The 14,732-nt window shown below is 41.0% G+C and overlaps 1 protein-coding gene across 4 annotated transcripts in view; it reads right to left on the bottom strand.

The window, feature by feature from the left end:
- Prkcq (protein kinase C, theta) overlaps positions 1-14,732 on the bottom strand; it is a 129,322-nt gene that overhangs the window by 52,422 nt on the left and 62,168 nt on the right. For 2 of the 4 annotated variants that reach the window (XM_006497398.4, NM_008859.2), the window contains 5 exons: positions 12,727-12,787; positions 3,390-3,552; positions 1,975-2,006; positions 1,792-1,877; positions 475-604 (listed from right to left, as the gene is read on the bottom strand). In XM_006497398.4, the coding sequence (XP_006497461.1) occupies positions 475-604; positions 1,792-1,877; positions 1,975-2,006; positions 3,390-3,552; positions 12,727-12,787 (472 nt within the window). The remainder of the gene's footprint in view (positions 1-474; positions 605-1,791; positions 1,878-1,974; positions 2,007-3,389; positions 3,553-12,726; positions 12,788-14,732) is intronic. The other 2 variants (XM_030248462.1, XM_030248463.1) reach the window with 1 other exon arrangement.

Genomic DNA, 14,732 nt, shown 5'->3' with positions numbered 1-14,732 from the left:
GTAAATGAAGAAAATACCTAATTAAAAAAAAGATAGGCTAGCCCAGAATCTAGGGAGATAGCACATTCGGTTAGAGTGAAGAGTCCAGTTAAAGGAGGAATACTGTCTTTCTTTTGCTCAGGAGGAAGGTCTAACATTGAAATATGGGGTCAGGATCTTCAACCTTGACCTTGAGCTATTGAACTTTGACCTTGACTTGTGGAACCTTGACCTTGAGCCTAAGTTATTGAGTCTTAACCTTGAATCTGACTGGCTGTGCACTTTCCTCATATGTGAAGATGGGGGTGTGGTATGGTAGAAGAATAATAAGTAGACTGCTTAGTGAGGTGGCATTCATCTTTCCAGGCACATAAAGATGGGGACACAGTCAGTCATTCTAGAGCCTTTCTTTTTCCCCTTCATGATGCACAGAGAACTGTGTGTGTGTGTGTGGGGGGCACACACAGCACCCACCCTGGAATCTTCTGCACTCACCATCACATTTGAGTCCTTGCCTCGCCAGCCCCCAGAGCAGGGTACCACAGTGCTCACAGAAGGTTGGACTCTTGTAGTTGTAGACTTTGAATCTGTGTGGCATGTCGATCTTGAATCTCTCCTTATGGAACTGGAAGACAGATAGAAGGCCTGGCTGCACACATATCTCAAACTTCTGATTGTCTCCTGGACACATGATTCACAGTGATTGTAATGAAAGAATGCAGTGAGTCCTTTATCCAACCTACTGCCTACCACCTTGCTGAGGTAGCTGAAGAGGCCCGCAGCTCTGCACTGTGAGGTGCGTGCGGTTGCCATCTGCATGTCAAAGCATGCACCAAGTACCAGGGGGGCACCTGTAGCTGATGTCTGAGGCATTAGTCTTGACGGATGGAGTGACCATGTCAGGAGGAGGAGATATGAGTACTTTGTTTTTTCAAATGGCAGCTAAGGAAACACTCATTTGGCATTGTGCAATGCCAATATGATCATCAGCTCAATATCTAGAAACATTTGAATGTTGAGAGGAGTCCCAACGGACTCACAATAAGACAGCTGGAGACTTGGTCTGATCTTTGTATATGAGAACCAAGCAACCACACAGGGTTAGTGTACACCCGAGGGGTGGTGGTCTAGAATTGAGGTGCATGTACAAATTATACAGTGGGACTTGAAGACCCGGTAAGTAAAATAGTGTAAAATATCTTTATATTGATTATATATTGAAATGGTAATAGCCTTGGTTCAATTAAATATGACTAGAATGAGTTTTACTGGTTTCTCCTTTATATAACTTATGCTTGTGGCCCTAGCGATTGAAGTCAGGGCCTCTCACCTAATAGGCAAGCACACTGCCACTAAGCCATATTGCTAGCCTGCTTTATACTGTTCTAGAAACAATCTCACTGAAGCCCCCAGGCTGACCTTGAAATCACTTTGTAGCTCAAACGGGCCTTTGAACTTGTAACCAGTGTCCTGAACAGCCGTCCTATGACACCACACCCTGTTTGTTTCTTCCTTACTGTGGCCACTTGAAAGATTAAAATTATACACGTTTATGTCTGTAGATGGGACTAGTCCAGGTTTAGGCAAGTAACCGAACCCTGATGATAGTGCCCCCTTGAACTCACAAGAAATAAAGATATCGCAGAAGATAAACCATTACCCTTTAAAACACATGTTCATTTAACACACCGTTTCTACATAGCATATTTTCATCGGGGGTTTTAGAAGCTATTGAGATTAAGAGTAAGGCTTATAGTCTGATTTGCTGGAAAGGGCAGAGAGTAAATAAATGGAATTTAAACTTGCCATTACCATGGTTTCTCGGCTATTGATTGCGGATCCTGTGCACTTGGCTATCACTTTATCAATGCACTTCTTGTGAATCGCTGCATTACACTCTGAAAAAGAAACAATTGTCATTTATAATTTCTGCTGGTCAAGGAACAAATCAATTCAAAGAACACCAAGGATACAACTGAAATGCTCTGTACTTACGTCGGCACTGGTAACCCTGCTTGTTCAGGCCCCTGTAACAAAGCAACACTTACATTCAATTACATGTCTGCATCAACATCAGCAGCAGAAACATTCTAGAGGTAAATGAGATTGCAGATAATCCTAAGGCCGCAGAGCACTTTCTCAGATTGGTAACCCACACGTACCCCTTGCCAAGAAGGCATTTTAAGTTTATGTTGCTTTACTTACATTTTTATAATCAACTCAGTGAGATTATTTTCCTTCTCATCTTTGCATTTTCACGCAAATCCATGTATGCTTACAACACCACATTAAAGTGTATCACAGGCTCCTAGCAATGAATTTCTATGTCTCTTGCTGAAAAAGTCACTGCCTTGTTCAAAGGGCGTTGCCTCGCTCATTCTAGCTTTATACACAGATGAACACACTCATCTGTAAAACGCCTTATTTCCTCACTCAGAGACTCTGAAGCTATCAGCTGCCCATAAAGCTCCACACAGAGATATATTCCTGAGCAGCACTGCTCATTACAAACAAAGGAAGCAAAGGAGGTCGGGTGATTAGCAGAAAGCCAGTTAATGAAAGTTCACGCTAATCTGTTGGTTTGTGGATGCTCCACAAAGTGGAAACTTGTGCATTAAAGATTCCGCAGGAGCCCAAGGGTCTAGCGTCTCTTTGCAGGCACAGATGTTGAGAGCAGAAGCAAGCATCATTTCACTTCTACTCTACCATAGCTTTTGCTATGTGGTTACACTCACTCCAATGCTAAGACACCCATGAGCTTCATTTCAACCATTTGTTACAGTGGGGTAGTGCTGTCTGCTGCAAACTGCAGCAGCGCAGTGGCTTGGCTATTGGGTGATGAAGGTGTTGAGTATAAAATTCGACAGCTTTGCTTACAATAGCAATGCATCCTCGCCTGTTTCTTCCTTTGTATACCAGCAGCCTCTCATTTGGTCAAAAACAAAACTCCATGGACCACCTTATAGATTAAATCTGAAGTGCCCCAAAGCCATGTGCTAATGATTTGGAACCAGCCAGTTTTGAACCATATTTGAACCATAAGGAGGCAGGACCTGTGACTAGGCAAGACATTTTATCTTATAAAAGGGATAGGCAACCTTTTTTGAAGCTATTAGTCCAAATAAACCTTTCTCCCTTAATGTTGATAGTCCTGGGTATTTATTTTGTCATAATCTAGGAAAGCTAGCTAATAGGAGACTCTTTCTGGAGTGGGGCTCACTCTTCAGGAGCCATATTGTAAAAATCCTGCGTGTTGAATCAGCCTTTGTAGACCTTCTCTGTGCTGGTGAGCCCACTGACTGCCATTCCACAGTACTCAGCCCTCGAACTCCCTCCCAGCAGTGCACACTCCTTAGCAACTACGAAATGCATAGCTCAAAGCTTGGGAGGAAAATAACAGGTTACTGTACCAGACAAATTCATGGCAGACAGAGCAAAATGTGGGTTGAGGGAAAAAGGTGGCCGTGAACTCGTGACACTTGACATGGTGGACTTTGGCCTGTTTGATGGCTCCTCGGCGCTGATGCAGTGCAAAGAATCCTTCATTCTCAAACTCACTCATGTCCTTTGTGTCTGGAGAAAGAGAAAGAGAGCAGGGGATGCGTTGAGGCCCTGTGATGGTCACAGCCGGGTGGAGAGGACTGGGACTTGGGGGAGAGATGGAAGAGATAAATGCTAAGCCTCCATGGGCTTGTGAAGACGGGACCAACACTAGGCTTCTGCTCTCAGTTTGGCAGTATGGAACCACCGTAGCAGGCACTGCTAAAGGATTAGTCCCTTGTTGACTTCTCTGAGCCCATCTAGACCTCTTTTGTTTTTAGAACCAGAATTCTGACATTTCAAGTCTGTAATTCCATAAAGCAATGTGACAGTGGTGTGACAAGGATGTCCCTCTGGTGTGGGGATGCTTGCACAGAGTGGTGTTTAGATAGGGTACCTAAGATTGAAGGGAGATGCCCAGCCCTTTGCACGATGGCAAAGAACTCGGGGGAGAAGTTTAATGTTCTAGTTCCTCATGGCTACAGTGATCAGAAATAAGAGCTACAGCCTCTGCTGCAGAAAGTGCCAGAAATTAATAGTTAAAGTTTTTAGAGATGTCTAGGTAATCCCGTGCCATTTACATCAAACTGTCAAATTTAAATGTAGTCCATCAGTCCTGGGCTCAGGGGTAGTCATTCCCCATAGCCTCTTATTCTCAGATGACATTTCCCCAAAGGGATGAAGGAACCTAAGTTGATAGAATCCTGAGAATACCTACAATGCCAATGCTCAATATTCAAAAGGACCACAAAATAAGTAGTGCAGCGAACACTTCAGCAAATGGAGAGGCACTAACATGGCAACCAGCAAAGAAACAATGGAAACTACAACCTAGTACTGAAGCAAGGATAATAAATCTAATGAATACAATGCTTAGAATCATAATTTGTAACAGGCTAGAGAGTGTCGGATCATTTGCTGTTTCTTTGTATCTACAAAAATGGAAATTTAGAATTAGTGCTCATCATATTTCACACACAGGAAGAATTAACAATTTGGAACTAAATTGCATCTATTATGGCTAATCACGCACTTGAGGTTGGTGTCTCTGCCAAGGAACCATATTTTGCCATTGTCAAGAGTGGGTGGCTGGGAACACAGTAGCTCGTCAAATGCGGAGATTTTGTGCAGGAGAAGCCTTTTCCTAGGAACCCATCTGAGTTTTATGACACAGTTTTGGATTCACATTTTTGCAGCCATTCCTGGATCTATTCTTGTACTGGCTAGTTTTGTGTCAACTTGACACAGCTGGAGTTATCACAGAGAAAGGAGCTTCAGTTGAGGAAATGCCTCCATGAGATTCAACTGTAAGGCATTTTCTCAATTAGTGATCAAGGGGAAAAGGCCCCTTATGGGTGGGACCATCTCTGGGCTGGTAGTCTTGGTTCTATAAGAGAGCAGGCTGAGCAAGCCAGGAAAAGCAAGCCAGTAAAGAGCATCCCTTCATGACTTCTGCATCAGCTCCTGCTTCCTGACCTGCTTGAGTTCCATTCCTGACTTCCTTGGTGATGAACAGCAGTATGGAAGTGTAAGCCGAATAAACCCTTTCCTCCCCAAACTGCTTCTTGGTCATGATGTTTGTGCAGGAATAGAAAACCTGACTAAGACAAATTGGTACCAGATAGTGGGGTATTCCTGTGACAACCTGACCATGTTTTGGGGAGGTCTGTGGAAGGACTTTGGAACTTTGGGCTTGAAGATCCATTCGGTGTTAAGCTCTCTGTCAGATGTTGTATAGGAGCTTGGAAGATAATGTTGAAAACAGTGCATAAGATGGAGGTCTGGCTTGTGAAATTTCAGAGGGAAAATTAAAGACTCTTTTTCAGGGCCATTGCTGATTTGATTGTGAAGATTCTGTGGTTCTGGTTAGCTGGGGATGAAGAATCAGTTGTGATTAACAAGATACTAGAACTACCAAAGCAAAAACTTGGCATTACTGGGACTATTGATGCTGGTTAGCTGGGGCTAATAAATTAGCGGTGATTAAGAAGAGACCAGCATCATTGAGGTGACATCTTCTGGGAAGTGTTTTCTGAAAGCACAAAGAGGCTGTGTTCCAGAAATAACCAAGGTTGTACCTTGTGCTACACTGGGACTTGGTAATATGTAAGGGTCACCCAGGTGGTACTGGTTTTGAAGGCATGACGGGGTCACGCAGAGCAGCTGAGGCTCTGCACTGTGAGAGACCATGGAAGGCCATTGGTGAAGGTGCAGCCTCAGTTTCAATTGGCAGCCCAGGACTGAAGGGATCATGCAGTGTTTTGGAGGTGTCAGTACCATGAGATGACCACCAAGAACAGCAGCAGCAGTGGAGTACAGGCATCTGGAGCCTAGAGGACGATGCGTGTGCTACAAAGGGCATGGCTGGAGAAGTGACCCAAGCCCTTGGAGGAGCACAGAAGATCGTGAGTTGGATCCCAGACATTGGATGGTTGGAGATTGATTTTTGCTTTTGAATGTGACTCTGCCCTGATATTTTCCCTCTTGAAGGAAGAAACTATTTTAGTGGAGCCCACAGTTAAGAGACTTTTAATTGTAAAAAGACTTTGGATTTTAAAAGAGATGTATATTTTAAAGAGATTGAAAATTTAAGAATATGTAAAGACTATGGGACATTTAAAGTTATTTAGACCTTGGGGATGAATAAGAATGTAAGGGTTGAGGCTTACTAGTGATGTGTTTGTATGTCAAGTTGACAAGGGGTCAATTGTACTAGCTAGTTTTGTGTCAACTTGACACAGCTGGAGTTATCACAGAGAAAGGAGCTTCAGTTGAGGAAATGCCTCCATGAGAACCAACTTTAAGGCATTTTCTCAATTAGTGATCAAGGGGAAAAGGCCCCTTGTGGGTGGGACCATCTCTGGGTTGGTAGTCTTGGTTCTATAAGAGAGCAGGCTGAGCAAGCCAGGGGAAGCAAGCCAGTAAAGAACATCCCTCCATGGCCTCTGCATCAGCTCCTGCTTTCTGACCTGCTTGAGTTCCAGTCCTACATCCTTTGGTGATGAACAGCAGTATGGAAGTGTAAGCCGAATAAATCCTTTCCTCCCCAAGTGCTTCTTGGTCATGATGTTTGTGCAGGAATAGAAACCCTGACTAAGACAATTCTGAAGAAATCTCAAGCTCCTGGGTGCAGGGTATTCCCAATACTTTTCTTATAATTCCCCAGATGGGCCAGGATGCTTTGCCCACTACTTTCAGGATAGAGTAGTCCGATTATTTTATTTGGAATTATGATGGGGATAAACACTTGGTGAGTGTGGGTGAAAGACTGTCATCAAGTTAATCATTTTCTCCCTCAATGTATGGGATAACTATACAGATAAATCTATAAATTGTGACCCACATATGTCAATTCTTAATAAAACCAGACATTTCTGCTTTAGTTCAGATGCAATGAAATGGAATGAACAAAAGTATACATGCAATTTGTGGAATAAAAATGTATATTCTAGAACCCTAAACTTATTATTATAAATACATATATACACCCCTGTCATCTAAGTCTATACCTATATCATTTACATATCTATGATTATAACCTTGCATACATTAGATTATAGAAAAACTTAAAAAACATTAGCATATTCCAGAAATGAACTTTTCCTTGCTCCATCCCCTGCCTGCCTTTAGCCTCTCAACTTTTCAGTCACCCCAGGGAATACTTATGTCAGAACATAGACTTTCTTGAATTCTGTTGGCTTTTCTGTGCTTACTTCTGAAGTGATTTATTTGGCCATGTCTTTTGTATAAACAGGTCTAGATCAATTATTTAATTCAATCTTTTCTTTAACTGACTTCTTTTCAGTTAATCAAACATTGATGTTTTCTGAACATCTCTGAGGAAATTTCTGTGTTGAGCATTCTTACAGAACCCCGAGGAGAATTCTAACCACTGAGTGTCTCCAGCTAAGACAGGGAGACACTGAAGAATATTTGGAGAACAGGAAGCAATTGTAAGAGGCAGTGTGGTAGTGTACGGTAGTCTCGGATGGTTGAGGGATCTAGGAAAATAAATCACTAAGGAAACCAAGCTGAGAAAGCTGGCAATGTAAGAGAAAATATTGACTATCTACAGATGAAGAAGAAGGAGGAGGAGGAGGAAGAGGAGGAGAAGGAAAGAAAAGAAAGGAAGGAAGGAAGGAAGGAAGGAAGGAAAGGGAAGAAAGGGAAGAAAGGGAAGAAAGGGAAGAAAGGAAAGAAAGAAAGGAAGGAAGAAAGGAAGAAAGAAAGAAAGAAAGAAAGAAAGAAAGAAAGAAAGAAAGAAAGAAAGGAAGGAAGGAAGAAAGAAAGAAAGAGAAAAAGTCTCTTTAGCATTGATAAATGTCAAAGAAGATGAAGTTGAAGGTTGAAAAACCAGAAACTTGATCAGAAGGCTCAATGACTCAGGGAAAGCCATGTAATAGATTAATCAAGATATAAACCAAACTTTTAGAGTATAAGAATCAAAATGCACATGTCCCCATCCCTATCCCAGAAGCTATCTCCCATTGGTAACCATTTGCAAATGGAAATCTAGTTTCCTCCAAGAGTCTTACTAGAGAACCAAACTACTCATAAGGGGAGGCTGCATGCCCAGCACTGGCTGCCGGTGGGAAAGGACTCAATGGCATGCTTGGAGGTTCCTTGTCTCATAACATTGTGTCAGGGCTCATATATATCTTTAGGTTCTTTACATGTATATTATGGCTATAGTGTTTTTGTGGGATTCCTGCGTGTACGAATAAGTGGGTTTCTGTTTCATGAGCCTTCTCTTGGTCTCTTTTCCTTCGGTTTGTTTATTTTGTCCAATTCTTATGTGTTGATTTTCATTTCAACTTATTTTATTCTATTTTGCTTTGTTTTAATGTTATCCCATAGAAATCCCATAGTTTGTTTTCTAGTGAAAGACAGAAGGGAGTGGATCTGGATAGGAAGGATAGTGGGGGGATCTAGGGGGAGTAGAGGGAGAAGGAGCCATATGTGAGAAAAAAATCTTTTGAATAAAAGGAAAAAATGGAAAAAATTAAAGAAGCAATGAAGAAATAATGACTATCATGTATGAATTATATCTTTAATAAATGCCAGGGTGGGCTGGGAGAGTGCTTGCCTTTCTATCACACAGAAAGTCCTAGGTTAAATTCCCACTGTTGCATAACACCAGTACAGTGATGCAGGACCCTGTCCTAGCACTTGGGAGGCAGAGGCAGGAAGATCCTCAAGTATATATCAAATTTGAAGTCAGCTTGGCCTCCTGAGATCATGTCATAAGAAAAGAAAAAAAAATAAAACAAATATCATGTCATGAAAAGAGAAAAGAAATATCCAGAGAGGAAAAAAAAAACAAAAAGAAAAAGATTAATACATGTAGTTAGTTTTCAAGGTAGAAATGAAGGCTTAATATAGGATGCCTAAAGTTTTCAAGGTAGAAATGAAGGCTTAATATAGGATGCCTTAGCAAGCAGGAGGCAACCACAGAGCAAGGGGAAAGTTGACAGTAGAGAGGAAGTGTCTAGATGGGGGAGTGCTGCCAGGGATGAAGCATGAGGTCAACAAAGGAAGGAACTTTCTCTGAAATAGAAGAGGAAGAGAAATCAGAAGGAAACAGCTGCATCCTACAGCAGATGATGAACCTGTCATCAATTATATTGGATCAAGGTCAACCTTCAATGTGGCAAGAAGGATAATACACCCCAAGAAACCAAGAAACAGGCAGGAGCTTGCTAGAAAGTAGACAGGCATTTGGAACAGCTATCATGGGAAGCAAAGGGAATTGAAAACTATTGAAAGTTCAGGGGAGCTCATTTGAACCGTGTAACAATCATGTATGCATTCTTCTATGCCTAACCGACAAGCTAGTCATAAAGTAAGAGGCGGTTCAACCAATGCTGCCGTGGGGCTCACTCTAGAAGAATGGAAAGGAACGCGTTTCTACCTCTGCCCAGCAAGATCCTATCCCTGGTGGATAACAACTGCCTAGGCAAGAGTTTTACACAGTTCAGCTGCAGTGGACTGTAGAGAGCCTGAGAGCTGTGGTGGGAGGGGGCCAAGGCTACCTCTAAACTAACAGCAAAACTTGGATCATTGACTTGGTGCTGCTTTTGTATGCAGGCAAGAATGATAGGGTTATGCAAGATTGTACCAAGGTTCCAGAAAGCCGCCAAGACTTGACAGGCTGAGACAAGCTTGGACTCTCTGCAAGGAATCCTGGAGAGGCCATTCCATGGAGCTATGACAATGGGACTCCAGGATGTTGGAGATACCAGAATTGTGGAATGTCTGCCATGGGAAGCAACAGGCATGGAATGGGACCATCCAAGATGGGTTACATGTACAGGCAACAGAACTGGAGGGACAGGGCGAATCAAGCCAATTGGAGCACAGTTGCTACCACTAAAAGCCTTACATGCCAGACATGGTGCTGCATGCAAACAAGGTTTGGTATTTACCTTGCTGAGTTTAAGTCTTGTTTCTTTGCTATGCCCCTAACTCTCTTTTCGAGTACAATGTTTAATGCCATTGTATATTGTAAGTATATGTCTTGCCATTTGATTTTTACAGGGGTTCACAGCTAAGGAGTTGATTTGATTCTCAGAAAAGGTTTTGGACTTTGGGATTTTGGACTACTTTAGAACTATTAAGATTTAGGGAGCTCTTGGAGATGAGCCAAGTGCTCTACAAGTTGACTATGGGCACTTTGGGGACTAGGGGTAATATTCTGGGTTAAAGGGATGTGTTTGGGTCTTATGTTGAAGGCAATGTTGTGGTGGTTAGTCTTCACTATCAATTTTACTAGATTTAGAATCAATTAAGAGGCATGTTCTTAGAATGCCCGTGAGGGTGTTTCCCCTAAAGTTTTAACGGAGGAGGGAAGGCCCACACTGAATGAGGGCCATACCATTTCACAGACTGGATCTCGGCCTAAGAGAAAGAGAAAAAAACAGAAAGCAAGCCAAGCTGAGAGTTTAAGCCGAACACTAGGATCTCTCTCTCTCTCTCTCTCTCTCTCTCTCTCTCTCTCTCTCTCTCTCTCTCTCTCTCCTTCCTGACTGAAGACTAAGTCATCAGCTGCCTATGTGACAGCGCAAGACTCTGAAAATCTCTCTCTCATTGTAAGACTGGAACTTTAAAGCCAGACTTTAGTACCATGCCTGGAAGTCACTTAGGGCACTCAGACCCTTTGTTTCAATTGCCTTTAAGAGAATAATGTATCAAGCTTACCTACCTTGGATTTCCCACATAATCAACGTTTACTGCCTAATCTAAAGCACGGGCACTAAAGTTATATACTCTTCCTTGTCACAGAGCAATGCTTCTGCGTCATTGGCTGAGAGCAGCAGGCGTGGAAGTTGAAAGCAACGTCCTAAAATCTACCGTAAAGGTTGAAGGCAACCATTTATGGATATTGGTTGATAAATAATGATGTTTGCTGTCTGGGCTGGTAGGGATCATCTGGACTCCATGATTTAATCTCTTTTAAAACTCTGTTAAAGATACCTGTAAAGTATCTCATTTCTGCCTCATGTGATGCTTTCTGTGCTGTTCCAAAAAGACAGAATGAAAGACTTTGTTAGAGACAGTCACACTACTCTCAAGCAGACATGACCCATACAGAGACATAGAATGCACATACAGACATACAGCTCAATACTACAGACACACAGACAGATATACACACAAACACACATTCAACATAGACACACAGACACACAGAAACATACACACACACACACAGAGAGAGAGAGAGAGAGAGAGAGAGAGAGAGAGAGAGAGAGAGAGAGATCCACAAGACAGTCTCCAGGCAGGCACAGATTCAGACCCATTGTTTTATGTCCATCCTGAATGTGACAGTGACACATTATTGATGACATGGACATTATCATCAATGAACTGGGATCTGCACAGCCCCGAGTTTCTGCTGCCATGGTTTCCCCACCACAGTGGACTGAACATCTTCAATTTTGAGTCCAAAGAACTCCTTCCTTCCTTAACATGCACTTCTTCCCCAGAAAAGTGAGAAAAATAAGGCACACAGCTACATTCATCCTCAGACTTAAAAATTTGATAGCCATGCTTCAATATTTCCAAATACCTGGTAAGTGTTCGTATTTTCCCTGTTTGTCTCATAATGCTATTTGAATATGGGCATATCAGGACTAATATATGTCAAATGCAAGTAGTGTAAATCTCTGAACTAAAGCTCACTTCTTGTTGGTATCGCTTGAGCATCTTCATTCAAAAGTCAAAAAGCCAACATGCTAAATATATTTTTAAGCACGAATTAAAATTTACACCTAGAAATATCTAAATCATAAAACACTACCTCTTGGAAAAATTATTCAAATTATTGTATAACATCTTCAGGTTGGTGTGTGATACTTAATACTATAATAAAAGGGTTTTCTGTTCAGATTTGATTTAAATCCCCATGCACCAACTATCCTACCCGCCTACCCCAAATAATTCAAACTCTGAAACCATCTGGTTTTAAGTGGTTTTGGCTAAGTGATACTAGACCTGAGGTAAAAAAGAATTTACTAAAAACAGTCTATTGTTAGTGACTTAGCATGCTTATTCGGTGCCTTGCGATTTTATAAGCGGTAGCATTTAATTCACAGAGACACTGACTGTATGTCAGAGGCACACAGCACTCAGTGCTTGTAAGCTCAACTTCTGGGACTTCGGTGCACAGCACGGAAATGAAACTCTTTGGCAGTCTCTACCCTTCCTTGTTCCTAAGAGGATGTAAGATAACTAACTTTAGGCTTTAGCATTTGACGCTAATTTTATAGTCTATGTTTCTAGTTTCTTATTTCGTATTCCAGTATAGCAGAAGGCTGGATATAGAACATTATTTATAAATAGGAATGCTATATGCATGCACACAGCAATGCAGGAGCAGCCTTTTCTAGTCACTTGAACTTCCCGAACTAAAATAGAGACTATAAAAGCCTCAGGCATGTGAGTTTACACCATTTAGAGAGGAGCGCTGTTAATGTTTCATGTTTACACTTACACTGTACTCATGTGTTTGTATTTGTTCAATGTTTGTCTGACCAGGACCGTTGTTTTCAGTCCCTGCCTGAGCACCATTGAGAATTTCAATAGAATTAGTTGCGTTTCTCTTTTCTCCTCAGTTTTTTCCTAGGATATGGCAGAAGCAAAAGGAGCCTTGCCTGAACAGGACATGCCCTCCTCACCCCCAAAACAAGAAGAAGAAATGTCACTTGCCACTCATTTCCAGAAAGTATCTTGCATTCATTAGCATTCGGCCTTGAGGTTTCAGCTCTAACTGGGCAAGAAAAAGGAGAGAAATATCGTCAGAATATGAAGCCAGCCCTGGCCCTGGGACCTGCTAACTATCTAATCTACATGGCTGATGGCAAATATCCACTCAAGAAAGGATCTCGGCTCTTCTTCATACATTCTCATTATCATCATGTTCATTATTATCAGAATTGCATAGCACCTGGGGTAGTGCATATATATAATCTATATCTGCACCTGCATTTATATCTAAATCTATATGTATAAACATGCACATATATGCATATATATGCACTATATCATCTATCATCTATCTACCTATCTACCTATCTATCTATCTATCTATCTATCTATCTATCTATCTATCTATCTATCATCTATCTATCTATCTATCTAATCCTTTTACAGAATGCCTTGACAATTCATTCCTTCTAATTGAGGTCCAAAATTGACAGAAGAAATACAGAGTCTGCGTTCTTCCAGGACGCTTACCTGAAGAGCATACGAGCATAGCCCCAGATATCAATCATCACAGAAATATCCAACTCTTGCTCTCATGGAAAAAAACATAGGACTTATGTAGTAAAGATAAGCCCTGATCTGGGGGCCCTTCTCTTGCTTGCCATGTGGGTTACATATCTAGGTAGACCAGGGTATGATCCACAGAGTATTCCATTTCAAACTGACTAAAGAAAAAATTAATAGGTGGTTCTTGAGAGTTTTATATCTATATATGTTATATACATTATATATGCATATGCAAGTAATTATCTGGTATGTATTTTAGAATAAGCATTGTATTTATATATTCTAAATATTATTACTATTACATGAGTACTACACATATATGTATATATGTGTAAATATATATCACAAACAGTATTATGTAGAAGATACAAGGGCAAAGTGTCATTTTTAAAGGGCTTATTAGGCTCCCATGTAATGTGACATACACAGAAGGAAAAAAGAGAGATTCCTTTGGAAACATCAATATGTACACACATGCATACACACACACACATATCTATATATACATATATAGATATATACATGTATGTGTATGTATGTATGCACATATATGTTCATATATATGATGCATGAAAAGCCATCATACTGTGCCATTAGTGAAATAAATAGGCTAAGATAAGAGAGGACTCATTATTGATCATCACTACAGTGGTTGCCTGGAAACAGGAAGAGGCAACAAGAAGTGTTCTGGTGAATCCAGAGTTCAATTTGAAATCATTGAGAAGTCATTTCTTAGCTGCTTGACCTTCTGCAAATCACTGTCTTCAAAGAACTTTAAAAACCTGACAGCACCCCTGCTATCAGAGTTTTATGATGTAATAAAGCTATGTTTTTGGAATAACTATATAGTCTCATACAAATTTAAACAGATTAATGTAAGGAGATGTTCTTTAGACCATAGGAATGGACAACAACATTTTATAATTTCTATTATTGTAAAAATGGAGGCAGGGAAGTCAGGGAGCATTTTCAAAGGAAACCTTGACTCTTGGTCACCACAGTGTCACTAGCATTAAGAAAGTAGTGGGGATGGAATAAATTAAGTCAGGAAGCAATTGGAAAGTCAAAGCTCTGGGAGTGAGGGGAAACTTTACAAGCTCTTGCAACCCTGTGCAGCACAAAGGGAGCCCCAGAGTGGCTTTGACAACCAGGATGGACATGACAGGCAAAGTTGAGAGAATATTTTTTTTGTCAAATAAATCAATTTTATGACAGTTGATATCCACAGAAGCAAGAGTAATATAAATTCAAAATAATCTGTGGTTTCAAGTTTACTTGAAATAAAAAGTAAACTAAGAACCCTAAACCAATATGGCTTCAAAATACAGAAAGCATTGCCAGTCGGCTCAATGAGGACATGAGTACTATGTACTGATGTCCAACAGTCTTAGACAGCAGAATGAAGTGTCTTATATGTGTACACCAGTGTTTAGTGTATGCCT

The sequence above is a fragment of the Mus musculus genome, chromosome 2 (assembly GCF_000001635.26).
Source record: "Mus musculus strain C57BL/6J chromosome 2, GRCm38.p6 C57BL/6J".
Classification (NCBI taxonomy): Eukaryota; Metazoa; Chordata; class Mammalia; order Rodentia; family Muridae; genus Mus; species Mus musculus.
Note: the sequence above shows the minus strand (reverse complement) of the source record. Positions and strands in the feature narration are given on the sequence as shown.